The following is a 27,022-nucleotide window of genomic DNA, read 5'->3' on the forward strand; positions in this document are numbered from 1 at the left end:
GAGCCCTGGCTGTCTTGGAACTCACTCTGTAGACCAGGCTGGCCTCAAACTCAGAGATCCACCTGCCTCTGCCTCCCAGGTGCTAGGATTAAAGGTGTGTACCATCACTGCCCCTGCTTAAAGACATTTTCTTAATTGAGGTTCCCTTCTTTTAGATGATGTTAGCTGCTTCAAATTGACATAAAGCTATCCAACAGAGGCAGGATGGGTGTTGCAGGCCTGTAATCTTGTGAGTTCGAGGCCAGCCTGGTCGGCAAAGTGAGTCCGGGAGAGCCAAACAGCCAAGGCTATACAGAGAAACCCTGTCTCGGCAAAAAACAAAAACAAAACAAAAAACCAACAAGCAAACAAACCCCAAAACATCAAAACAACCCTAACCAAACTAAACCAAACCCAACCCTATCCAGCACAACTGCTCTACGCCACATATCAACCTTGAGCACTCGGCTTATACTATGTTACTTTTTCACTCCACCCCCACCAAGCCTTAACTATGCGAAAGGCCTGGGTAATTACTCTGTACGTCAGAAACTGAAACCCCATTACTAACTGCTGAGAAGTGGTCCAGGCAAAAGCGGCGCTGTGGAAACATGAAAGCCAAAGTTGTTGTCTTTTCCACACTTTTGTTTGTTTCTTCACTTTCATTTTGTTTGGGAATGCACACGGACACCTGTGTACACCTCCTTGCTCCTGACTGGTTGTCCAGCCTTTTGACTTATCAAATGTGACTACTTTTGGCACTCAGCTATGGTGAAGTAGAGACTGCTGGGAAGCCAGCCACAAATTAGAGCTGATCTTCCAACGTCTTCTACCTGAAGGAGCAGTTTAGGAGATTAAAATTAATGAGCCCTGCCCCAGAGCTGCTCCAGCTTTCGAAATACATTTTAACTCAACAGACAGAGACCGCCAGGGTTCTAAAAACAATTCTTTTCAAATTTGTTTCCTTTAAAGCTTCACCATGTCTGGATTTTTATCCGTTTACTTTGTATCTAGTCTGTAGGCATTTTGATTGTGTTTTCTGTACCTGTCTCAACTCCTTTTTTTTTTTTTCTTTCCCTGATTTAGGGTTTCTCTGTGTAGTCCTGGCTATCCTGGAGCTAGCTCTGTAGACCAAACTGGCCTCGAACCTAGGCTGCAAACTCAGAGATATGCCTGTCTCTGTCTCCAGAGTGCTGGGACCAAAGGAATGGCCCCCCTTGCCTGGCCTAGCTCAGAATGTTTTTAAGAAAAGCAGAACTCCCTTAGGAGGTAGAGGATGAAAAGTGGCGACCCTACCAGAGGCCAATCAAGAACAGAACTCCTCAGGATAGGTTTTGCTGGGGCTTAAATCAGGTTGTCAAACACAATGGGCTTTGTTACTCCAGAGTAAAGAGGAAACAGCAGTTTTTGGCCTTCTCGGACTGTATTGTAGGGCAGGCTGGCAATTCCAGGCACAGGTTAGCTATTTCAGGGTTCCCCCAGCAAGTTAATTGTTTCTGAAATGCGTGGAAGTGTTCAGCATTTTTATACTGAAGACAGTCTCAGAGCTTTAAGCTTGGAGGGAGGAGACTGTGTGTGAGGAAGAGGGGTCTGTTAGGAAACAGAATTTTTTTGGCGAGAGAATCCATCACCTGTGATTTATCTCAGAAATCACACAGGCCCTGTAATCCACCCCGTCCCTGTTTTTTTTTTTTCCTGGTTTGAGTAATGGAACTGGAAGGCTTGCTGAGATGTCTCACTATTTACTTGAGCGTTGAGTTACTGTGGGTTCAAAAGTCCTTCAGTGGGAAGCAGAGTAGCGGGAAAATGACTCCCCAAGAAATACCCAAGGTTCAGGCACCCGCAGGGAGTTGCGGGGTGGGGGTGTCGATGGGCATCTCGTCTGCACGCGAACAGTCCTGCAAGTGGGCTTGGCGACCTTTGCCATATCCGATGATTTAACACCTGGGTAGGGGAGAGCGAACGCAGCAAGGTGAGGAGGTCTGTGAGGAGGAACTCCTGCCCAGAGACTTCCAATGGAGCAGGAGAGTGTGCGCCCCGCCAAGTGACAGCACGCCCCGCTACCACCGCTCCCCCTCCCCCGCGGCCAGTCTCCAGGCAGAAGAGTCTCGCGCCAGCCGGTCCCCCCCCTCCCCGTCACTAGTCCGGGCAGACCGAGCCACAACGGGAGCCCCGCCAGTCTCCGGGCAGCTTGAGCCCCCCGAGCGCTCGCCCAGCCTGTCAGTAACCGCCTTTTGCGCCTTCTTTCTTTCTCCACACACCCCCCACCCCTCCTCTTCCTCCTCTTTTCTCCCCCCCCCTTCCCCCTTCTGCCTTTGTCCCGCTTAGTAACTGAGGTCCGACCAATCGCCGCCTTACCGGCCGGCGCCGGCTGCCAGCTGATTGGCCCGCTCGGAGCGCGCAGCCGTCTCCGCTCCTCAACTGGAGCAGGGCAGACAAAAGACGCAGGCTCGGGCTCCGGCAACCGGGACCAGCCAATCAGCGCCCGCAGCCCCCGCCCCCGGCTGAGCTCGCGTGCGCCGGGCTCCGACTCCTGGCGAGCGGCCAGCGCCCGGCCCGCACCACTCTGAGTGAGCCTAGGGGAGTACAGGCAAAGTCTGAGGAAAGAGTCGCGCCTTACGGGGCGACAAGGAGAGCTAAAAGTCGGAGTGGAGGGCAGTGGCTGCTGTTCCCTCTCAGGCGCTTGACATTCCTCTGCACGTTCAGATGGTACGGAGTGGAAAGGGCGGCCGCGCTACCGGCTGCTCCCCTTGCTGCCCCCCCCCGCACAGTTGGGTGGCGCCTCAGCGGGGGTGGGAAGAGGGAGGGAGACGTAGGGAGGGAGGGAGGAGGAGGAGGAGGTCCCCTCAGCGCAGTTAAAATGAAACTCTAGTGGTTGGAGCCTGGGCAGAGCGTGAAGGGAGCCGGGGTAGTCGGGTTTACCTTTGCTACCCGCGCGCTGCCGAGCTGAGTGGACTCACCGGCGGGTCGCCGTCCCGAAGCTGCGGACGCTTGGGGTCCCCAGCCTGACGCCAACAGAGCCCGAGTCCCAGTCCCAGAGGGGATCGCTCTCTGCAGACCAGTGGGACCCCGAAACTTGAACGCAACCCCCCCCCCTTTCAAGCCTTTGTCACTTCCCCAGCTTTCTCCCAGCGCGATCTTTTTCTCTCTCTCTCCCTCTCCATTCTCTCTCTCTCTCTCTCTCTCTCTCCCTCTCCCTCTCTCTCTCTCCTCTCCCCCCCCCCCACTCCCCCACCCTCCGAAGGACACACAAAAGTGGCTTCCGCTGAAAGATTAGGAGGCGGTGGGAGCTTTTCCCTTTTGGAGAGCGATTGTAAGGAAGGATTTTCGGGAAGCCGCTTTTTTTTTTTTTTTTTTAATTTTTTTTTTTTTTTAACCACCCCGGCTCTCTGCTTTCCGAGCTTCCCAGTTACCCTCTGAGGTAAAAACCCCGTAGCTTGAAAGTTCGGGGCGTTTTGTTGGGTGCTGTAAGAGGAGAGTAGGGGAGGACCTTGTCCTCATCCCAGTAGAGTTGGCTGGACTTGTTCTGGCCGTTGGAAAGCCCCAAGTACATTCATTTCCGTGTGGAACTTTTGCAAATATATATATTTAGATTTTTAAATATCAGATAAAAGATATATATGCTTTCTATATATTTCCTGACGACCTGGCCCTGACAGCGCGATGTACAATACGGTGTGGAGTATGGACCGCGATGACGCAGACTGGAGGGAGGTGATGATGCCCTATTCTACAGAACTGATCTTTTATATTGAAATGGATCCTCCAGGTATTTGGGAGCAAACTTTTTATTTCTTATTTTTTTTGGATGGGTCTCATTTGTGCTTAACAAAACCCCGGTGATGTTTTTCAGGCTAGAAGTATTCTTGGGTGCGCCAGGTTCGGGATGAGGGGCAGATTGCAGTTACAGCTGCAGTAAATCTGTTCTAGTTTACACCTTTAAAGTTTGCAGTTAGGACCCTGATCCCATTGTCCTCAGAAGGTGGGGGTGGGGGGAATGGAGTGGGGGGGGGTGGAAGGAAAGACCCGATTTCGGTTTTGCCTTTGCATGTCATTCAGGTTTTTGACGGCCCTCCACTTTTTTTTTTTTTTTTAAATAATCCAAGATTTCTACGTGCAAGGGATGTTTTATAATCCATGCTTGAAGACAGTCTTTCTCTTTGTGGGAATTCCTTAGAGTTTATACTTTAATGCAATTGTCTGATTTGGTTCGTTGTGTTTTACCTTGGTTAACTTCAGAAACTGAGTTGCCTTTGTGATTATTCATTTTGAGACTCCGTGTCTCTCTCATAGAAACCGAATGCCGGTTAGTGATTTTCAGGGATTGGGCGGTCTTATTCATTCATGGCCTTAGTCTGAGGTTTTTTTTTTTCCCCTTTTATGTATATAGCCTCTTAGGTATGCATGCAGTATTTTATTACTCGTTAATTAATTTATGGTGATTTAACTCAATTTGGGACATAGAATTGATATAATTTCGACTCTTAGAAATAAAGAACCTTTCTCTTTCCTGTGAATAGGATATATACATGTATGTGATACGTTTGTATACACGTACATGTGAAGTGTACATATAAATATATTTTTAGTTGAGAGCTTTGTCTGAGGCTGAGATATTTTGTTCTCTGATAAGGGAAGGAAAAAGAAAGGGAAACAAAAAGTTTTTTTGTTCTTTAAAGTGTGGCTTATTTTATGGTTATTGTAGCTGCCAGATATTAAAACCGTCTTTGCATTTACATGGAGTGCTTTATGTAATGATTTTGAATAAGCAGAGGGCCTTTGTGATTCATTCTTTTTAATGCAGGATGAATTTGTTGTCTTTTAAAATGTGTTATAGTTAATCCTACAGAATAAAGTGTTTGTCATAGGGACTATGTATTTTTGGAAACATTTGAAAAAAACGGAGTGCAGCAAATATAATGAAGTATAAATATCTTGTAGGAGGTATTTATTTCTTGTGTCCTCGTGAATGAAAACTTATCTTCTTTAAAAATTAGTGATAGTGTTAAAAACTAATACTACTATTGAAAATAACCCATTTTAGGAAACTCTCAATGATCACTAACAGTTGTGCTTTTCTCCTTTGTCTTAGAGCTGTCTTGGTTTACTTTTGTAATTGTGATTGTAACCCAGATGCAGCTTTCCAGTGTTTTGTAAAGTTTGTAAGATTTGCCACCCATCTATTGTGTGTTTTCTCCTTTGTTTCCCCCCATGGTAAAGCACAGCTTCTGTTAGACACATCTGTCATTCACATGTTCAGAAATCCAGTGTGTCACTGGCCTCTCTCCTGTGGAAAGTAAATAGTGCTATACATCTGTGTCTGTGAGAATTATATATTCACGTTGCCTTAGAACCATGCTATATCATAGAGGATCATGCTTTCCAGACATACAAAGGGAATTTGTTGGGCGGGGAGTTGAGTAGGGAGGAGGGTAGAAAACGAAGAAGGTACTAATGATTGAAACATTTTAATCTTGTAGAAAAATATTGGCCAACTTGAGTTGAATATATATATTATTTATTTATTTTTGAGACTAAATTAAACAATATAGCTCAGGCTGGCCTATAACTCTCTGTGGTCTAGGCTGGGCTCTCAAACTTGCATTCCTCCTGTCTCATCTTCTGAAAGTGCTAAGATTATAGGCATGTGCCACCCAAAAATAATTTTTCAGAAAGCTATTATAATTATGTAAAATGTGGGTTTTAATATGGATGGATAGAAAATTCTGATCCAAACTTTATTTTTCACTGAAATAAACTTTTGAGTTTAAGATGTTTATTCGTGAATAAGATTCTGTATGCTAAATATTCAGAATATTGAAAATACATTTATACTGTTATCTTTTGTTTTGCATTCTTACTGTAGAATATAATTGTTCCTAATAGTATTTCAAAAAGAAATTGCTTTTAAATAATGCTGAAACATTGAGTATTAAGTGAATTTCTCTTCTTTCTTTTTTTTGGGGGGGTGGGAGAGGCAGGCACTAGATTGCCCTATCTGGTGTGGAACTCACCATGTAGACCAGGTTGTCCTTGAACTCATAGAGATCCACTTGCCTCTGCCTGCCAAGTGATGAGATTAAAGGGGTGAGCCACCACACCTGGCCTAAAGTAAAATTATATAACTTTTTGCATGTGCATTATATTTAAAATATTTTTTTTGTGCCAGATCATAATTTATTTAAAGTATCAGACACCATAATAATGACTACAGAACAGTTCTTCAGTTACCAGGGAGGAAACAAAAAGAGCTAAATAAGGCATACCTCTTCTTGGCAAAACCAAGACACAATGACATTTACTCTTTTCATGCTAGTGTGGTGGCGCACGCCTGTAATCCCAGCACTCGGGAGGCAGAGGCAGGCAGAGCTATGTGAGTTTGAGGCCAGCCTGGTCTACAACGTGAATCCAGGACAGCCAAGGTTACACAGAGAAACCCTGTCTCAAAAAACCAAAAACAAACAAAAAAATTTACTTTTTTCTTTGAGTTTTATACAACATGTCTTGAACCAACTCTTCCCACTTCCAACCACCCCCCTTTCCTACCCACCAACTTTGTATCCTTTTTTGAATAATTTTTGATGGAAATAATGTGAATGCCACCTTTGTTTTGTGTGATAAGTGAAGGTTTCTAATATGTTAAACTATGAGTAAATTATCAACGAGATGATGGGCAGCATGTTTATGTCTTGTCTTCTTCCTAGCCTGCAACACTAACAAAAATTCTCCCTTCTTGGACTGAGTGAAAACTTATTGTTTTCCCATTTTTGTTCTGTCCAGTGTATAGTTTTTGTTTGTGGATGTTTTGCCTAGTGTACATCTGTGTACTACATGCCTGCCTGGGGCCCTCAGAGGCCCTCAGAGGGCACTGAATCCCCTCAAACTGGAGGTACAGTTATGAGCCATGATGTGGATGCTGGGAATTGAACCCCTGGTCCTCTGGAAGAGCAAAAAGGTCTCTTAATTGCTGAGCCATCATCTCTCTAGTCCCCAGTCTACAGTGTTATTGTTACAATATCATGTGATGATTTAGCTTACAATGATACAACGATAAATCTTCTAATTAAAAAAAAAAAAATCTTAAGCCCGGCGTGGTGGCGCGCGCCTTTAATCCTAGCACTTGGGAGGCAGAGGCAGGCAGATAGCTGTGAGTTCGAGGCCAGCCTGGTCTACAAAGTGAGTCCAGGATGGCCAAGGCTACACAGAGAAACCCTGTCTCGAAAAACCAAAAAAAAAAAAAAAAAAATCTTGTAGTGGCCCTGGGTGGTGGGGTATGGAGGCGGCAGCAGCAGTGGCAGCGTGAGCCTTTAATCCCAGCACTCTGGAGGCAGAGGCAGGTGGATCTCTGAGAGCTGGAGGCCAGCCTGGTCTACAGAGTGAGTTGTGGAACAGCCAAGGCTACACAGAAAAATCCTGTCTCGGAAGGAAAAAAAATACCCAGTGGCTTCTTTTGCCTGTCTAAAAAAAGCCCCTTATTGCTTACCCTTGCATATAAATCCATCCTTCTTTTATTCCTAATTTTCTAGTCCATTTTTCTCCTGGGGTCCAGTATAACTTCTAGATAAGCTTCCCCCAGCCCCGTTACTTGAACGTACACTCCTATCTTCCTATCTCTTCTAATAGTCACTTGTCAAAATGTTGTGTATGTTTTGAACTCATATCAGATGCCTTTTTCCCCAGAATGTACATTCCCTTGACACCTTTGTTAGAAGTCCCTGTTCCCTTCTTATTTATTGAGTCCTTCTTAGATGGAATTCGTCATGTTTACAGCAGCTACTGCATTTGTTTGTGTATATTTTGCCCTATGGAATTATCTTCCTACTTGGTTGGAAGCTTCTTAGCTTGTTTAGGGTCTTGGAAGTAGTAGACAATTTAATCAATGTATGTTGCATTAGTAGATAACTAAGATCATTGTTTCTTTCTAGTTTTAGGTGCTTTTTGCTAAGGTCTTTGGTCACCCCATTCCTTGGCTATTGTAGTTGCCTAACTTTTGAGTTAGTTTATTTATTAGGGCCCTTAATTGGAACATTATCAATATTTTGGTGTATTGTGTTGATTTTCATGTGAACTATAAATATAATAAAAATTGTTACCTGTCTTAAAACTATAGTCTTAAAAACTATCTTTTCAATTGCTATCATTCATTTCATAGTTCTCTTTCTTGTTCCCCCCGCCCCCCAAGACAGGGTTTCTCTGTGTAGCCCTGGCTGTTCTGGAACTTGCTCTGTTGCCCAGGCTGGCCTCGAACTCAGATATCCATTGGGATGAAAGATGTGTACCACCACTGCCTGGTTAGACTCCTCGTCTGAGGGGACTGGGGAGATGACCCACCTGTCAAGATCACTGGCTGCAGCCAGAGCTACTTAATAAAAAGTCCTTGTCTCCAAAACAAACAAACAAACTGGGGAGATGACCCACCTGTCAAGATCACTGGCTGCAGCCAGAGCTACTTAATAAAAAGTCCTTGTCTCCAAAACAAACAAACAAACAAACAAACAAACAAGCAAGCAAACAATGAATGCATGAATGAAAAGAAAAAGGGAGAAGGAAAAAGGAAAAGAATTGAATCTAAATGGGAGCTTAATATCTTTTTTGGAAAATTAATTTTGGTTGTGAGCCTAGCCTTTAATGGCTGAGCCGTCTCTCCAGTCCTGGGAAATTAATTTTATCTATCTATCTATCTATCTATCTATCTATCTATCTATCTATCTAGTCATCTGTCCATCCATTTATTTATTTATTTGTATGTGTGGGAGCAGGAGTGGCATGGTGTGCTTGTGGCAATTAGATGATAATTTATAGGAGTTGGTTTTTTTTTCTCACCACGTGAACCCTGGAGATCAAACTCAGGGCGTCAGGCTTGGCAGCGTGAGCCGTCTGGTTTCATGTTTTAATGTTCCTCTATTATCTGGCAGCTGTAGAGAATCTGTTTGCATGAAATGTAAAACTACCTTTGAAACGTTAAGATTGGGGTTAGAAACAATTCAGTTGTTAGAGTGCTTGTCTGGTATACAAGGGACCCAGGTTTGATCCCTAACACACGGTAAACTGGGTGTGGTGATGCACGTCTGTAATTCCAGGTAGAGGCAGAGAGTCTGGTTGTCAGGAAGTTCACAGCCACACAGTGAATTGAGGCCAGCTTGGGATATGAGATCTGTTTCCAAAAGAAGAGAAAAAAATAATATCAAGAGTTAGGGCTGTGGGCTGGGCCGGCAAGATGGCTCATTAGGTAAACGCTCTTGCTAACAGTATCCAGCCTGGTAAACTGAGTTTGATCCCCAGAATCCACATGACAGAAGGAGAAGCCTCCATAAGTTGTCTCCGACTAATACCTGTGCTTTCTGGCGCACACATGTGGTGACGTACACACTAAATAAATAATTGTAAAAGAAGAAGAGTAAGAGTGCTTTCCTTTCTTAATGAACTTGGAGCCCACTCGTTGGGCGGACACACCATCCTCCCTGCTCCTGGGGTTACAGAGCCGAGCCGCTGCTCCCAGCTTTTATATAGTTGCCAGGAGTCTGAACTCATTATTATGCTTATATGCAGGCTCCGTAAGTGACTGCACCATCTCTCTGGCATTTGGGTCTTATTGGTTTCTCTTGTCTCAATACCCTGTGCCAGAGTGTCTTGTTAAATCTTTTGTATTCAGCCAGTTTCATTTCGTGGCTTAAGTTTTAAAATGTTGATGTTGTAGTGGATATTTATTTTAATAAAGGAAATAAAATGTACATTACTTTCATCAACATTTTCTAGTTTAGATTAAAGCTTATTTTTGGGACTGAGAAATTAGAAATGAGTATGCTTTTTGGAGTTGTTAGCTTAGTTTTATAATGCACATGACCAAATGGAAGCTTATGTTACCAAATATGTTATTATGCCAGCTAGCTTATTATACAGTTAGAATATGTAGAACTTGACATGTGATAACATAAAACCAACTATTGAGCCCTATTAAAAGATCATTTTCCAGAGACAGGCAGATCTTTGTGAGTTCGAGGCCAGCCTGGTTTACCAAAGTGAGTCCAGATAGCCAAGGCGCTACATGGAGAAACCCTGTCTAAAAAAAAAAAAAAAAAAAAAGGAAAAAAAATCATTTTCCAATTTTTTTGCCTGTTATGTGGAATAGTTTTTGTTATTTTTAAAGATTTATTTGTTTTTGTCTGTATGGATGCTTTGCTTAAGTACGTGTCTGTGCACTACATGTGTGCATGTCTTAGAGACCAGAGGAGCTGGAGTTACAGAGCTGCCGTGTGGGTGCTGGGGATCGGACCCAGGCCCTCTGGAAGAGCAGCCAGTGCTTTTAACCATTGAGCCACCTCTCCAGCCCACGATTGTGCATGCTCGTAGGTTTTTATAAAGGTATCTATTCTAATAAAAGAGGTAATAGTAGTGTAAGTCCAACCTGTGAAGTCATGCCACTGTGCATGCCCCGTATCACTGTGAAATCTACCCTGTGGTCTCCTGGTGAGGAGTGAGGACAAAGCCGAAGTCAGTACCATCCACCCTTGTCTAGCTCTTGAATTGTATTAAAATTTTAATTATTGGGGGCTGGAGAGATGGCTCAGAGGTTAAGAGCACCGCCTGCTCTTCCAGAGGTCCTGAGTTCAATTCCCAGCAACCACATGGTGGCTCACAGCCATCTATAATGAGATCTGATGCCCTCTTCTAGTGTGCAGGTGTACATGGAGGCAGAACACTGTATAATAATAATAAATAAATAAATCTTTAAGACATTTTAATTTATTGATATTATTGTCATTGTTTTTGCTCTCTATGGAGTCCTGGCTGTCTTGGACTGTGTAGACTAGGCTGGCCTCAAACTCAGATATCCACCTGCCTCTGCCTCCTAAGTGCTGGGATTAAAAGCGTGTGCCACGATGCCCAACTTAAATTTTTATTTTTAAATTTATGATAAACCTGCCATGACTCAAAATTTATAGTGATTATAAGTTTTGAGAAAAATCTTATTGAAATAAATTGCTTTAGAGTCTATACTTTTTGTCCTATATTTGTTTTACTTTGTTTGTTTGTTTGTTTTGTTTTTTTGTTTGTGTGTGTGTGTTCATACGTGGAGACCAGAGGGCAACTTTCAGGAATCTCTCCTGCACTATGTGTATTCTGGGATTGAACTCAGGTCACCAGACTTGGTGGCATTGATCCATTTCTCTGACCCTAGAGCTTGTTTTTAATATGTATTTTACTTTTTTTTTTTTCCCCAGACAGAGTTTTATTATACAGTCCTAGTTGGTCTGGAGTTTGCTGCAAAGACTGGGCTGTCCTCGTACTCACCGAGATTGCCTGCCTCCCTTGCCTCCTGAGTGCTAGCATAAAGGCGTGCATCACCATGGCTAGTCTGTATTATAGCCCTGGCTGTCCTGGACTCGTTTTGTAGACCAGGCTGGCCTCAATCTCACAGAGATCTACCTGCTTCTGCCTCCCTGAGTGCTGGGATTAAAAGCATACACCACCATACCCAGCTCTGTGTTAGATGTTTTGAATTTCAGTTTTGTAGTAAGGATACTCAGTGTGGTATAATTTATTAATAAGCATTTTCTGCTATTGGGATATGTTTCATAAAATAGTAGTTACTGTTTTCAGGGGCATGTTGTAGCACTGATTCAAAATGGCATAAGAACTAAAATTTGCCAGGCATGGTGGATGCCTTTAATCCCAGCACTTGGGAGGCAGAGACAGCCAGGTCTCTGTGAGTTCAAGGCCAGCCCGGTCTACAATGAGTTTCAGGGCTGTTATACAGAGAAACTCTGTCTTGAACTGTTCCCCCCAACCATCTCAAACAAAACAAAACAAAAACCCAAAATTTATTTTTCCATTTAGCAGGCTTCAGGGTTTGTTGATTTTAGCGGCTTAACAGTAAAAAAAAAAAAAAAAACCTCTGATTTTAGCTGGGAGCGGTGGCTTTAATGCCAGCACTTGGGAGGCAGAGGCAGGCGGATCACTGTGAGTCGAGGCCAGCCTGGTCTACAAAGTGAGTCTAGGACAGTCAAGGCTAACATGGAGAAACCCTGTCTCGAAGAGCAAACAAACAACCAAAAACTCTCTTATTTTCAACTCATACACGGCTCAAATGTTCCGTGCTTGAGATTAGCGTAGTCATCAGTCTAGCAGTAAAGTGGTTACAGTGGTTCCAGACAAACTCATACATGGCTTCTAGAAGAATTCAGATGTCTGCTTCTGTGCCTCAGTTTTCAGCGAGGAGACTCCAGGAACCTTTCCCAGACTTCTTTCCTGTCTTTTTGCCTAGAGTCAGGTCATATGCTAGTTCCTGAGCCAATCATAGTGGATTACCCTTGCTCTGCCTTTGTTCCTGAAAGTGGAATAGTGTTGGTTTCCCCTAAGGCGTGCTGACTGTAACCTGGAGGGACTATATTAGGAAAAGAAGGAAATGGATGCCAGGTGAGCGGCCAACAACAGTGCTATGATTTGGAGAACCATAGCTTTCCTCAAGATTGTTCTTATATTTGTACATAAAAAATATTAGGAAGTTATTTGTTCTCCTATTTTAGAACTAAAGGTTATTGATGGGAACCCCATTTCACTTTCTGAGTTGGAGTTCACAAGGCCAGATAATAACAAATTAAAGGTTCAAGGACAGTGAAGTGGTTCCCCCCTGGGATCCACATGGTAGAGAGAGTTACCCTCCAACTCCCACTTGTGCTGTGGCTTGAGAACTCAGGAATAAATAAACGGATCGGGGAACAAAAGGAGGGGCACTGCAAGATTGCTCAGTGCATAAAGCACTGCTGTGCTGGCCTGGTGACATTTTGACTTCCAGGACCCACGTACAGGGGGAAGGAGAGAACTTGACTTTGTATTGTTGTCCTTTTGCCTTTATATAAGTGCTACGATTTGAATTCTTTTACACACACAGCATAGACACTCCGTAAACCCAAGAAACTTACTGCTGTTAACCTTTAAGCTTTCGTAAACCCCTCCTTTATACTAAAACAACTTTTCAACCATTTAAAAAATATTTATTTATTTATTATGTATACAGTGCTCTGCCTACATGTTAGAAGAGGGCATCATATCACATTACAGATGGTTGTAAGCCACCATGTGGTTGCTGGGAATTGAACTCAGGACATTTGGAAGAGCAGCCAGTGCTCTTAACCTCTGAGCAATCTCTCCAGCTCCAGTTTTTTTTTTTTTTTTTTTTTTTTTTTTGAGACAGGGTTTTTCTGTGTAGCCTTAGCTGTTCTGGACTCACTTTGTAGACCAAGCTGGTCTTGAACTCCAAGAGATCCGTCTGCCTCCCCTGAGTGCACTACCACATCTGGCCAGAATTTTTATTTTATTTTATTTATTTATTTATTTATTTTGGTTTTTTGAGACAAGTTTTCTCTGTGTAGCCTTGGCCATCCTGGACTCACTTTGTAGACCAAGCTGGCCTCGAACTCACAGCGATCCGCCTGCCTCTACCTCCCAAGTGCTGGGATTAAAGGCGTGCGCCACCACGCCCGGCTCTTATTTATTTATTTTTTTTTGAGGCAAGGTCTGACTTTGTATCCTTGGATGGCCTAGAACTCACTATGTAGAGCAGGCTAGCCTCAAACTCATGAGTGCTAGAGTTGAAAGTATTTTTCATTTGTCAACCAGTTAAATGGTGCTACACAGCTGCTGGCGAGATCAGCAGTCTAACCCCAAGTATATTGGGGCCTCCCGTGGTTTGGATCTCATTTGCCTATCAGACACATCTAACACACTTCCCTCATTACATATGTTTCAATAAAACTTAAGGTACATTAACCCACACATGTACTGAGGCTGGTGCTTCTTCATGGTTTCACCAGTAATACATACATTCCTCCTCCTGCTTATATGACTTTCATTTAGTATGATTCAGACATTTGGTCAACCACTAGTTGCTAACAGAGCTAGGCATTGGAGATTGAGAAATTATTGATTCGGTCCATATCCTAATGGAATTTATAGCCTAATAAGGAGTAAGCTAAATTACTAATAATAACTATAAGTAATTTAAAGAGGTGGACCAGAAGATGGCTCAGAGATAAAGGTACTTGCTGCACAGCCTAATGACCTGAACCCAATCCCAGAGACTCACATGCCTGCATCTGTGAAATACTACACAGCAGCACTTTCATTCGTGTTCCATTTAGCTGCTATGTTTGGCTTTTAGAAAGTTTCTTGCTTAATTTAAAAAGCACCACTGGGTGATTAAAGAGTTTGGGATATTAATTCAGAACTTGGGGGTTCATCTTTTTCCAAATAATCATTAACTGTAAGAGTTTGATTGGGATAGATCTGAGCTGTCCTTTGGTTCGTAGGGTTCAGCAATGAAACTTTAGAGTAGTGAGAAAACATGTGTACTATGTGTCTCACACAGTATGTGGGACATACTACATTAAAAAATTATTGTTCATTTGAAATTCAAACTTAGCTGGGTGTTATATTTGTATATGTTAAATCTAGCAATCTTAATTTAGTGAGAGGCTGTTGGTTAAGTAGACCACATTTTCTAGTATACTTTCTGTATAGTGATGTGTAACTTGGTGCAGTAGATATCTGAAAGAAAATTCAAGAGAAATTCACTAAAGCAGGAGACATACAACTTATGTAATTGAAAAGACCAGAGAGGGTAAGGGCATTTGGCATATGATGATCAATGGTATTAAGCTTTGGCATTGTTTTTCTCCAGTTCTCTTGCACTTAAGAATCGTTGTCAGCTTTTTTCTCAAGCTGGCTTTCCTGGTGATAAAGTGGGTGCTGGCTTGGGCTCCTGGAATTACAAATGTCCTCATTCATAGGAGCTAAAGATAACACCCAAAGCTTGATCTTGACAGTAACTGGACCATCTCCATGTTCTGAAGGATCACTGTTTTAGAATCTGGGTAGCTTTCTTGTCTGGACAGTAGTTATTAGAACTACTTCGAGGGTTTGTTAAAGAGCACTGTAGATCCTGTCCATTCATGATGAGAGATTGCAGGACAGACAGGACGAGCCGCCCTCATGCTCAGGTGTCCTCTCTACTTCTCTGCCTTGGCTGCCTCACTATCAAGTATCTTCTCACTCATACCTATGTATTCATTGCTATGGCCTTTGTGTAGGATGTGGTGAAAGTGTGATGAATTAAGAAATCTCCACCTTTTGACTACCCACTAACCTAAAAGCTTTCCTATCACTCAGGAGGCAGAGGCAGGCGGATCTCTGTGAGTTCGAGGCCAGCCTGGTCTACAAAGTGAGTCCAGGACAGCCAAGGCTACACAGAGAGACCTTGTCTCAAAAAACCAGAAAAGAAGAGAACTGTCTTGCTTGCTGAGCATTTTGTTGCTGTGAAAGCCCACTGCCTGTAAGCCCCAGCAGCCCACTCCTCTGCTGCCCAGCATTTGCGGTTGAGCCCTAGGTAGTTGAGAATGATTCATTCTGGTAGCAGCAACAATGATCTTACATTCTCACTGTGTGTGTGATACACAGGCCACATAACCAAATCGTTAACAGCGTTCCTGAAGGCACCATAGGACAGTAACACCCTGACTATGTCTATGTGCTCATTCTTGGTCACATAGTGGAGTGGTGAGTCATTCTGATAGCCAGTGGTGGTCACCAGAGCATTATGTATGCTGGAGCAGCACTTCTACTACTTTCAGGTGCCCGTGACTACAGGCTTAAGGCAGTGGTGTCCATCCAGCATGGTTTATATTTGAGCTGTTTTCATTTTGCAAAAGGTATCCAGCAGAAGGTATATCACCTTTAATAGAAGCAACGTGAAGCCAAGTCTCTTCTCTGTGACTCCTTTCTTCAGCTTTAATACTGGACGATAGCCTCACTGTGGAGGGGCTTGACATCACCTGTGTGTGAGCTCAATTATTCAGCAGAGGTGGGGATGTGCCAGTGAGAGGTTAAGGAAGCCATCTGATACAGAAGTTTCTCCTCACTGTGATATCAACTTGCAGCTGGCCTAAAGGCAGTGAAGAACAGTTGACCAACAGCACGTTTTCTGAAAGCATTGTTGGCTTAGTGACATCTCTGCTGGTACTTGGAATGTCCCATCTCTTAGAAGTAGGATTGTGGGTCCTGAGGCAGCTGTCACAATTTCCGTTATACCTTACTGATAATATTTTTAAAAAAATATTTATTATTTATTTATTTTTTATTATGTATACAGTTCTCTGCTGCACGTACACCAGCAGGTCAGAAGAAGGCGTCAGATCACATTATAGATGATTGTGAGCCACCATGTGGTTGCTGTTGGTTAACCGGTCTTCACTGCCTTTAGGCCAGCTGCAAGTTGATATCACTTCAGTTCCAGGGACCCAATCTCTCTCCTAACCTGTGCAGGCTTCTTCACCCATGTGGTATACCTATACACACCCAGGCACACATGCACACACAATATTTTAAAAAATCATTGGTTTGCTTCGTACTTTGAAAACGCCTCTTACTCGTGCATGACTTTATAATATTATGCATATAGCTCTTTGAAAATATTGACACGCTGTTTTAGTTACTTTTCCGTTGCTGTGAAGGCAGCATGTCCAAGGCAACTTAGAGAAGAAAGAGTTTACTTGGGGCTCACAGTTTTAGAAGGTAAATTCATGTCTATCATGGTGAGGAGCATGGAGCAGGCAGGCAGACATGGCACTGGAGCAGTAGATAAGACCTTATATCCCATCCACAAACAGGAAATAGAGTGAGAGCTAACTAGGAAGAGTGTGGGCTTTTGAAACTTTTATTTATTTATTTTTATTTTTAAACTTTTTTTCGAGACAGGGTTTCTCTGTGTAATAGCGTTGACTGTCCTGGACTCAACTTTGTAGACCAGGCTGTCCTCGAATTCACAGAGATCCGCCTGCCTCTCCTCCTGAGTGCTTTGATTACATTTTTTTGTTTTGTTTTTTTGTTTTTTGTTGTTGTTTTGTTTTGAGACAGGGTTTCTCTGTGTAGCCTTGGCTGTCCTGGACTTACTTTGTAGACCAGGCTGTCCTTGAACTCATGTAGATATGCCTGCCTCTGCCTCCCTGAGTTCTGGGATTACGAGTGTGCACTACCACGCCCATTGCTTTTGTAACTTTAAAGTGACACACCTCCTCCAACAAGGCCATACCTCCTAATCCTTCCCACATAGTTTCACCAACTGGGGGACAAGTATTCATGTATATAAGCCTATGGGGGTCAGTCTCATTCAAACACCACAGACATCTTACAACTGTTTCTGCCTTTCATTATTTACTGTTAAACCACTATGTTAGTACAAATTGATTATCCTTTATTTGAAGACCCCAAGTCTGAAATCTCAAGCCTTTGTCTTTTTTGAGACAGAGTTCTTGATCTGTGTCCCAGGCTGGCCTGGTATTCACCATGTAATGCATGTTGTGCCTGAATTTATGGGCTATTCTCTAGGCTCAGCCATCTTAAGTGCTAAGATTACAGACATGAGTCACTTTGCCCAGCTGTTTTGTTTTAGAAATAAAGTCTTACTATGTAGCACAGGCTAACCCCTGTTTCACATATAGCCTAGGCTGGCTTTGAACTCTTAGGTCCTCCTAAGAGTTCAGCTTCCATAGTGCTAAGAGTGCAGGTGTGTGCTACCACACTATATTCAAAACCCAACATTTTTTAGTGTTCAGATACCAAAAGTAGAAATCTCACACCTGACCTCATGTGATAGTTCACAATTAAGACAGATAGAGTAAAAATGTTGTATAAAATTACTTTTAGGCTAAATGTATGTGAAGCATGAATGAATTGTGTGTTTAGATGAATTGTATGTTTAGATGTCTTTTTATGTGAATGCAAACATTCCAAAATCTGCCTCATGGTCCTAGGCTTTTGGATAAGGGCTATTATTCAGTCTGTATCACCATTAATTGTGTGTGTGTGTGTGTGTGTGTGTGTGTGTGTGTGTGTGTGTGTGTGTGTGTCGGGGCAGGATCTCTTGATCCTAGGCAGGATTCATGTTGGTTCTGGGAATCAAACTTAGGTCTTTGAATTTGTACTTTTTGAGCTGTCTTCCTAGTGTTATTTATTTAGATTTTTTTCTTGAATCAGGTTCTTGTCTAGCTCAGACTAGCTCCGCTCTTGCTGTGTAGCAGAGGGTAACCTTGAACTCTTGATCCTCCTGCTTCCACTCCCTTGATGCTTCCACGAGAGGCCCATTTTCACCACACCTGGCTCCAAGTCTCACTTTAATGCAAATACTAGAAATGAGTAAATTTAGTAAGGATGGCATTTCAAGAAAGCTGAAATAGGCCAAACGATAGTTTTCCTTTGCCAAACAGCCGAAGAGCGAATACAGAGGAATATTGTGGAAGGAAATTAAGTGTGCTGCCCTTTGAACATTATGAATGATAAGAAAACAAAATAGACTTCATATTGATAAGAGAAAATTAGACTGGTCTGGATGGAAGATTAAACTGATCATTGTATTCCTATAAACCGAGACCTGATCCAGAGCAAGCCCTAACTTGAATTCTGAGAAGGATGAAGGAAGAGGAGACACTGTAGAGGGAAAGAAGTGTGGAGGCAGTGGAGGTTCATACGGATTTAGGAAAGAACTATCTCTGTAACCAAAACAACGTGCAACAGCCTGTGCTGCTGTAGCAGCTACGCACATGATCCGGTGGAGATAGATGATGAAGCTGGCTGTAGTAAGCAGGGATTACAGTGTAAACGGAACTGCTGTTGAGATGGTGTCACCTATGGTTTTATAGCTGTGGAGAAGTCAGTCTCTGACATGAAAGGACAGGCTCACTTTCTTGTTAGGAGTAAATGTGGTTGTTGAATTTAATCTGAAACTAATAAATTCCTACTAGTAAGGCAGTAAATCTGTGTATAATGGGTTTTACTGAAAACACTGAAGTCGGCTGAGAAAATATTTTTTTCAAAATGCTGCTTGTTCACAATATACATGGTTACCTGAGAGCCCTGATGGAAACATAATATAAATACAGTTTTTATGCCTGCCTGCTATTGTAACATCCATTCTGTATAGCTCAGGGATCAAAAAGTGACTGCATTTTTTTGTGGAGTCTGTTTGTCCCTTTCACCTTGACGTAGGTTCTGTGGATTAGGCTCAGGTCACCAGGCTTATACAGTAAACCCTTTACCCAGTGATTGTGTTTTTAATGGTGATAGCTACCATAGTGATTCCTTTGATGGATATAAATGAACGAGGGAAATGGTAAATCCTCTAGAAAGGAATCACTGTTACAGATACCCCAAAGAAAAAATAAACAAAAAAGGTGTGGCTGGGCGGTGGTGCATCCCTGCAATCCCAGCGTGCAGGAGGTTGAGGCGGGATGACTGCACATTTGAGGGCAGCCTCGGCTACATAATGAGATGTTCTCTCAAAAAAGAAAAAAAAAGTGAGTCATGGAAGATAATCAGAATACTAGCATTAACAAGCACTCGTAGGAATTTGGTTTGATTAGATATAACATTGAAAGGTTAAAAACTACAGCTGTGGTAGAAGTCACAAGAGAATTTGAATTAGAATTGGTTTATTGAGGTGGAATCTGTTAATTAGAGAGACTGTGGTCACCGATGAAGTGATACAAAGAATTTAGGACATTACATACTCTTAGCTGGTAAGGCACAGTTTGAGAGGCTTCTCTGTGAATTTTATTTTTATCTTTTGTACGTTGAGCTAAGGTCTTTCTATGTAATCAGCCTTGTCTTATACTATGTAGCTCCTGCTAGCTTCAGACTCTTGATCCTCTTGCTTTGACTTTCCTGAGTGCTGTGATCACAGATGTGGAATACCACGCCAGGCCTTTTCTTATTTGTAAAAGTTGTACTCTGGTAAAATACAGTTCAGCATCATCACATGCTGCAGAGAAGGCTTTCCTCAGTATGGCAAACTTTAGAAATTGACACTGGCCTTCAGAATCAGGACTCTGACCAGTCAGAGCTGTCGACACCAAGCTTCTCATCCGGGATGATGACTTGTTGAAGCCTTGGGTATCATTAGCATTTTTAATAGTAATGTACTTTTTAAAATACATGAATGTGGTTTTGGCATACCATAGTATAGTATAAGCTTAACTTAACAAAACACTGGTGAATCAAAAAGCCTAGCATGACATGCTTTATTGCAATGCTTACTTGATGTGGCGAATTAGATGTAAACTCACCGTATCACCAAGGTATGCCTTATTCTTGCCCATTTGAAACTTTGTAGCAATTGAATATTAACTTCTATCCTCACTCCTGCTAGACTCTAGGAAGCACCTTTTTGCTTTATGTCTGTGTGGATTCAGCCACTGTAGGGACCTGATGTAAAAGGAATTAGATGTTTATCTTTTTGTGGCTGTTTCACTTGGTGCAGTCTGTTCAAGCCTCATTCGCCCTGGTAGTGTGTGTTAAAGGTGTCCTAAAAGGGAACCAAGGCTGCCCAGCAACCTGAACCAAGGGAGCAGGCACACTGGCTTTATTCTTTAAAAAGCTCAGCCGGGTGGTGGTGGTGCCCGCCTTTAGTTCCCTGCACTCAGGAGGAAGAGGTAGGTGGATCTCTGGATTTAAGGCCAGCCTGGCCTACAGAGTTCCAGGACAGCCAAGGCTATGGAGTAGCTTGTCTCTAAAAACATAAAAAAACAAGCCGGACGTGGTGGTACACGCCTTTAATCCCTGTACTCGAGAGACAGAGTCAGAGGCAGGTGGATCGTTGTGAGTTTGAGGCCAGCTTTGTCTACAAAAGTGAGTCCAGGACAGCAAAGTTAACACAGAGAAATACTGTCATAAAAAAACCAAAAATAAAATAAAATAAAATAAAATAACCCACTGTGTGAATGAACAAAACTTGATGGAAATCTTGCTGATTAAAGATAAAATGACAAATATCTTTTTTATTGGGTAATTCCCAAATATTTGCATTTTTAAGATTTTCTTTTTAAAATCCTGTTTGTTTCTGTAGAGAAAAACTTCTCCCCCATTTCTCCTGGGGGATTTAAATTTAGCATGATATCTGCCTGTTTTAGACTTTCACTTATTTCTGCTGTTTTCAGCAGAGGATTCACTTCTCTTCTTAGGTGTCTTTGAGTCCAGAGACTCAAAAATAAATAGCTCGTTAGTTATTTATGGGAACGTGGGAATTGACATCTGTTCTTGTTTCATTTCTGTTGCCATGATGACAAAAACCAGAGAACTGGCCCACAGTTCCAGGGTATAGTTCATTATTGCTGAGAAGTCAAGACAGGAACTTGAAGCAGTTAGTCACGGCACATCTGTAGCTGAGAGCAAGGAGAAGCAAATGCACACACTCAGACCGATCTCTCCATTCATAGGCAGTGCAGGCCCCTATCTAGGGAGTGGTGCCACTCACATCGGGCTGGGTCTCTCCACATCCATTAGCTTACATAGTCTCTCACAGACATGCCCACAGGCCAGGTCAGTGTAGTCCATCGTTCACTGAGGTTCCTCCCAATGATTCTGGTACATCAACCTGACAATTAAGTTAACCATCAGTGCTTGCTGCTCTTCCAGAAGACCCTATTTCAATTCCTAGCACTCACATCAAGTAGCTCACAACAGCTGAGGGGATTTAGTTTCCTCTTCTGGCCTCCAGGAGCCCCTGTACATGTGTGGCACACACGCAAATAAACACACACCTACACATAAACAAAAAAATATTTTTGAGATAACGTTTGTCTGTGTGGCCCCCTGGCTGTTTTGGAACTCTCTACGTACAGGCTGGCCTCAGACTCACAGAGATGCTCCTCCCTTCCTCCGCTTCCATCAATAAAATAACATCTTAACATAACCAAGCTAGCCGTCATGCAGACCTTGTGTGGGACGTGGGGAGAGGAAGGTAACTGCCTGGCTACTTGGTGGAACTGGGAAAAGAACCCAAGGTCTAACTATTCTTTGAGTAGACACTGAGCCAGTTCTATTTGGCTGCCATCCTTTATTTTTTAAATTTATTTATGTGTTCTATGCATATGAATGCTCTGTCTGCATCCCAGAAGAGGGCATCAGATCCCATCATAGATGGTTGTAAGCCACTATACTTACGGTTCCTGGGAATTGAAACAGGACCTCGGCAAGAGCAGCCAATGCCCTTAACAACTGAGCCACTCTGCAGCCCTAGGGGGCCGTTCTTGAATTTTTCCCTCAGAGACACATTATACCTCTTAATTCCTGCAGGGTACAATATCATGTTGCCTTTGACTGAATTTTTTTCTTTAGGTGCTTTTTCCTTTAGGCGTTTAATTTTTTGAGCCCTACCAATTTGTCTTGTTTCTTTTCCTTTATTAGTTTTGTTTTGTCTCTTCTCTAAATCTCTTAACTCTGCTGTGTTTAAATCTGCAAAATGTGTTTTATTGCCACTTGGGGTTGATTAATAGAAGAAATAAAGAACTACATGTAACTTTTCCCCTACATTTTACCCACTGTGTGCAGGCTACTTTGTTGTTTTCTAAAGTAAACTTCTGTAAAAATTAGAACAAATGCAATTGCATTACCTGGGAACTCGGTAGAAATGCAGACTTCTAGGCCCCGACCCAGACCCAGCAAATTGTGTTGTGTATTTTATTTTGTGTTTTTTACTTTGATTGTAATAAAAGAATGAATTTTTTAAAAGATTTATTTATTATGTATACAGTGCTCTGCCTGCATGTACACCTGCACATCAGAAGCTGGCATTAGACCTCATTATAGATGGTTGTGAACCACCACGTGGTTGCTCGGAATTGAACTCAGGACCTCTGGAAGAACAGCCAGTGTTGTTAATTGCTGAGCTTTCTTTCCAGCCCCCCTCCCTTTTCTTTTTGAGACAGGGCTTCTCTTTGTAGTCCTGGCTGTCCTGGACTCACTTTGTAGACCAGGCTGGCCTTGAACTCATAGCGATCCACCTGCCTCTGCCTCCTGAGTGCTGGATGAAAGGCGTGCGCCACCACGCCCGGCAAGAATGGATATTTTTGAAGCAAGTTCTTCCCTGTCTAGTAACTTCAGCAGTCTGATAGTTCTGATTTACACCCCTCCTACAAACCAACCCACAATCAAACAAAACTTCAAGGCCCAAGGCCTAGGAATACACATCAGTGTAATGCCTGCCTAATAAGCTTAAGGCCCTAGGTTTAGTTTCTAGTGTTGCAAAGCAAAAGAGAGCTTTATTGCAAAATAATTTATATACCATACATAATTCATGGACATCGCATTGCAGTTTATTTTCCATGTTTGTTTATTTATTCATTCATTTTTGGTTTTTTGAGACAGGATATCTCTGTGTAGCTCTGGCTGTCCTGGACTCACTCTATAGACCAGGCTGGCCTCAAACTCAGAGATTCACCTGCTTCCTGAGTGTTGGGATTAAAGGCGTGTACCACCACTGCCTGGCATAATGATTCTCAAATTAGTATATCCAGAGTTGTACAACTATCATCACAGTAAAAATTGAAATATTATTAGCCTGTAAGAAATCCTGTATAAACTTGTAGTCACTTCCTGTTCCTCCTTAATTTAATCTCTCAGTCTGGGTCAACATTGATCTATTTTCTATCTCTGTCAGTTTGCCTATTTTAGACAATGGAATCCTAATTTTCAGGTCCAAAGGAAACACCATTTCTCAGAAGACATTTAAATTTCTATTAAGGCTAAATTTAGCTGGATGTAGTGGTGCACACTTTTTTTTTTTCTTTCCTGAGACAGGGTTTCTCTGTGTAGCCTTGACTGCCCTGAACTCACTTTGTCGACCAGGCTGGCCTCAAACTCACAGCAATCCGCCTGCCTCTGCCTCCCAAGTGCTGGGATTAAAGGAGTGCGCCACCACATCCAGCTTTAAAGTGAGTTCTAGGACAGCCAGGGATATACAGAAAACTGAATTTAGCAGTCAGAGGGAGAGATGAGCAAGCAGGGTAAAGAAGACAGAGAAAAGAGATTTTTGAGAGTGGAGAGCAGAGAAAGTTTAGAGATAAGAGATTTGTTTGTGCAGTAGAAGAAGCAATTACAATCTAAGAATGTGGAGATCTAGTGTGCCATTTTTGGCTGTTAAGCTATTGAGGCCAAGCCGTTTGCAGTAAGACGTCCAGGCTTAATGGAATCTTTTAGGAAAAGAGATTTGAGGAGGCAGCCCAGGAGCAGAGTAAGAAGATAGGCAAGAGAGACAGAGCAAGCTCCGAGAGAGAGCTGAGGACATATGAGGAGGGGCAGCAAGGATGGGAGAGAGAAGGGTAAGAGTCCTGGTGACAAGAATTTTACAATCTGGTATCTCCAAGTGGACCTAGAGACTTGTCAGAGAAAAATGTCTCATACCATAAAGGAAAGATGTCCCTTTCTATGTGATGGATGCCCATCTGGGCAAAAGAAGCTGCCTGGAGAATCAGAGTAACTTTTGAGGAGACAGAGTAAGCTGCTGGAGGAAGCTGAGCAAGGAGGCAATAGCAGAAGGCTCCAGGAGCTGACATAGACAGAGATGGCAACTCTGAGGTGGCACAGAGTACCTGATTACAGGAGAGAGCAGGTAGAGGGAGGAAGCACTTGAAGAGGCATACTCTGAAATTTGGAGGGTGGCAGAAGCTGACAAAAACCAATGATTCATACCTCAGGAGAGTTAAATCAGTTTGGTTTAGTTAGGAGAGGCTGGGATCCTTGGGAAAGGTCTACTTTTGCCCCTGCTGAGTGTCTTGGCATCTCTCTCTCTCTCTCTCTCTCACACACACACACACACACACACACACACACACACACACACACACACGACATGACAACATGGCTTTACATATAATTAAGTGAAAGGTTTTTATAGTAGATACGAGAGAGAGACCAGAAGCATCTGGAAGAGCAGAGAGAGAAAAGTAGTAAAGTCCACATGGCCAGCAGACTGGACCTGACCATGAGAGAAGCAGGAGCGGGTGAGGGGGAGTGGAGGTGGGAGAGCAGAGAGAGAGGAGAAGGGACACAGACAGGAAAGGATCAAAAAGAAGAGGGAAGCTGGATGTAGTGGCGCACGCCTTTAATCTCAGTACTTGGGAGGCAGAGACAGGCGGATCACTGTGAGTTCAAGGCCAGCTTGGTCTACAAAGCGAGTCCAGAACAGCCAAGATAACATAGAGAAACCCTGTCTCGAAAAACCAAAAGAGGAGGAGGAGGAGGAGGAGGAGGAGAAGAGCTGAGATACAAGGGTTATAAGGAGAATGAGTAGTTGTGGGGAGGGAAGCTTCTGAGCTGGAGAGAGTTTAGCATGGGGATGAGGTGAGAAGAGCTAGGATGCCAGTGTAGACCTTGACGTGTGTGACAGGTACTTGTGGTACTGAGGGGGCCTGGAGGCCAGCATGCACTTTGGTTTGTCCCTTCTGCCTTTTGAAGTTTGGGAGTTCCCTTTGCTCCTGATGGTGATATATGTGGTCATGGGTTCTCAGCCCATCTATCTTGTACTCTGTATCACTACTTCATTACTTTTATTATTGAATAACATTGTATTAGACAGATAGAAATCACAGCTTGTCTTGTCTCCCAATATAAACTCTTATTATTTCCACTTTTTGGCTATTACAAGTTGTTTAGCTTTTTTCTGTGGAAACAATATTTTATTTTTCTTGAATACATAAAATTGTTGAGCCACCAGGTGACTGTTTAGCCTTTGAGGATGACAGGCTGTTCTTTAAGAAATTCATTATTTTATTTCCCTAGCATAAGTATAGGGGAGTGCCTTCTTTCTATCTTCACTCACTTGCTATTCTGTCTTTGAATTATACTTACTTTATTGAGTATAAAATAGTGTCTCATTATAGATATTTTTGTTTTGTTTTAATTTTCAAGACAGGGTTTCTCTGTGTAGCTCTGGCTGTCCTGGAACTTGCTTTGTGGACCAGGCTGGTCTTGAACTCAGAGATCCACTTGCCTCTGAGAGCTGGGATTAAAGATGTGCGCCACCACTGCTTTGCTCACTATAGAATTTTTGTTTGTTTTTAAAGATCATTTCTTTTTTTAAAAAATATTTTATTTATTATGTATACAGTATGATTAGATCACATTATAGATGGTTGTGAGCCACCATGTGGTTGCTGGGAATTGAACTCAGGACCTCTGGAAGAGCAGTCAGTGTTCTTAACCACTGAGCCATCTCTCCAGCCCCCTTGAAGATCATTTTTTAAGAACCATATGCCTCAAACTGGCTTGTGTATCTCAGGCTGACCTCAAACTCTTATTCAGTTTCCCGAGTGCTGGGAGTACAGAAATGCACATATTGCCCCGTCTCTCTAATTTTGATTTGTATTTCATTGATGACTGATAATGTTGAGCATCTTTTCATATGCTTGCTTTGGCCATGTGTATATCCTTGTGTGTGTGTATCCTTTTAAAAAATGTGTACGTATGTGTAAGTCACAATGTGTATGTAGTCCAAAGATGGCTCCCTTCACCTTTCTGTGGACCCTGGTGACTTGAACTTAGGCCACAGGCTAGCTTAACTCACACATTATCTGGAAGCCACCCTGGTCTACATAGAACATTCCAGGACAGCTAGGATTACACGTGAGACCCCATCTCAAGAAAAAAAGAAAACCTAAACTCTGATATGGTGTCACATTGCCAATATCCAATATAATAGTATTGGTTTGAGTCTTTTTGTTGTATTAGTTACTTAGCAGCTTTTGGGATGAATTGCTCAGGTTGGAGCTTTACTTGTATTTTAAAGATGTGAAATTTCCTTAAGTAAAAGGATCATTTGAGGAGGAAAAACCTTTACCTTTCATGCAACTATTGGTAACATTTCAAAAGTGCACTGTGGCTAACACTAACATGGCAGCTAATTTGACTGGCAGTTGTTGGAATCTTGTTGTACATTGGTTAAGGAGCTATTCTTAGATGTGGAAATTAGAAAATTAATAATTTTCATATACAAAATAACATAAAATTTTCTTCTAGCTCTTCCACCAAAGCCACCTAAACCATTGACTTCAGCAGTTACAAATGGCATGAAGGACAATTTCATTTCTCTTCAAGATGCAGAATGGTACTGGGGAGATATTTCCAGGTAACTAAAATGCTACCATAGTTAAATACAGTTAATGAGTTAGCGGTTAAACTTTTTTTCCTTTTTCTCTTTCTTTTTCTTTCTTTCTTTTTT

General features: G+C 42.5%; 1 protein-coding gene across 1 annotated transcript in view; it reads left to right on the plus strand.

The window, feature by feature from the left end:
• The first annotated feature begins 3,596 nt into the window (after positions 1-3,596).
• Pik3r3 (phosphoinositide-3-kinase regulatory subunit 3) overlaps positions 3,597-27,022 on the plus strand; it is a 54,193-nt gene continuing 30,767 nt past the window's right edge. The window contains exons 1-2 of the mRNA XM_051171934.1: positions 3,597-3,748; positions 26,821-26,929. Coding sequence (XP_051027891.1) covers positions 3,643-3,748; positions 26,821-26,929 — 215 coding nt within the window. The 5' untranslated portion in view covers positions 3,597-3,642. The remainder of the gene's footprint in view (positions 3,749-26,820; positions 26,930-27,022) is intronic.

The sequence above is a fragment of the Acomys russatus genome, chromosome 29 (assembly GCF_903995435.1).
Source record: "Acomys russatus chromosome 29, mAcoRus1.1, whole genome shotgun sequence".
Taxonomy (NCBI): Eukaryota; Metazoa; Chordata; class Mammalia; order Rodentia; family Muridae; genus Acomys; species Acomys russatus.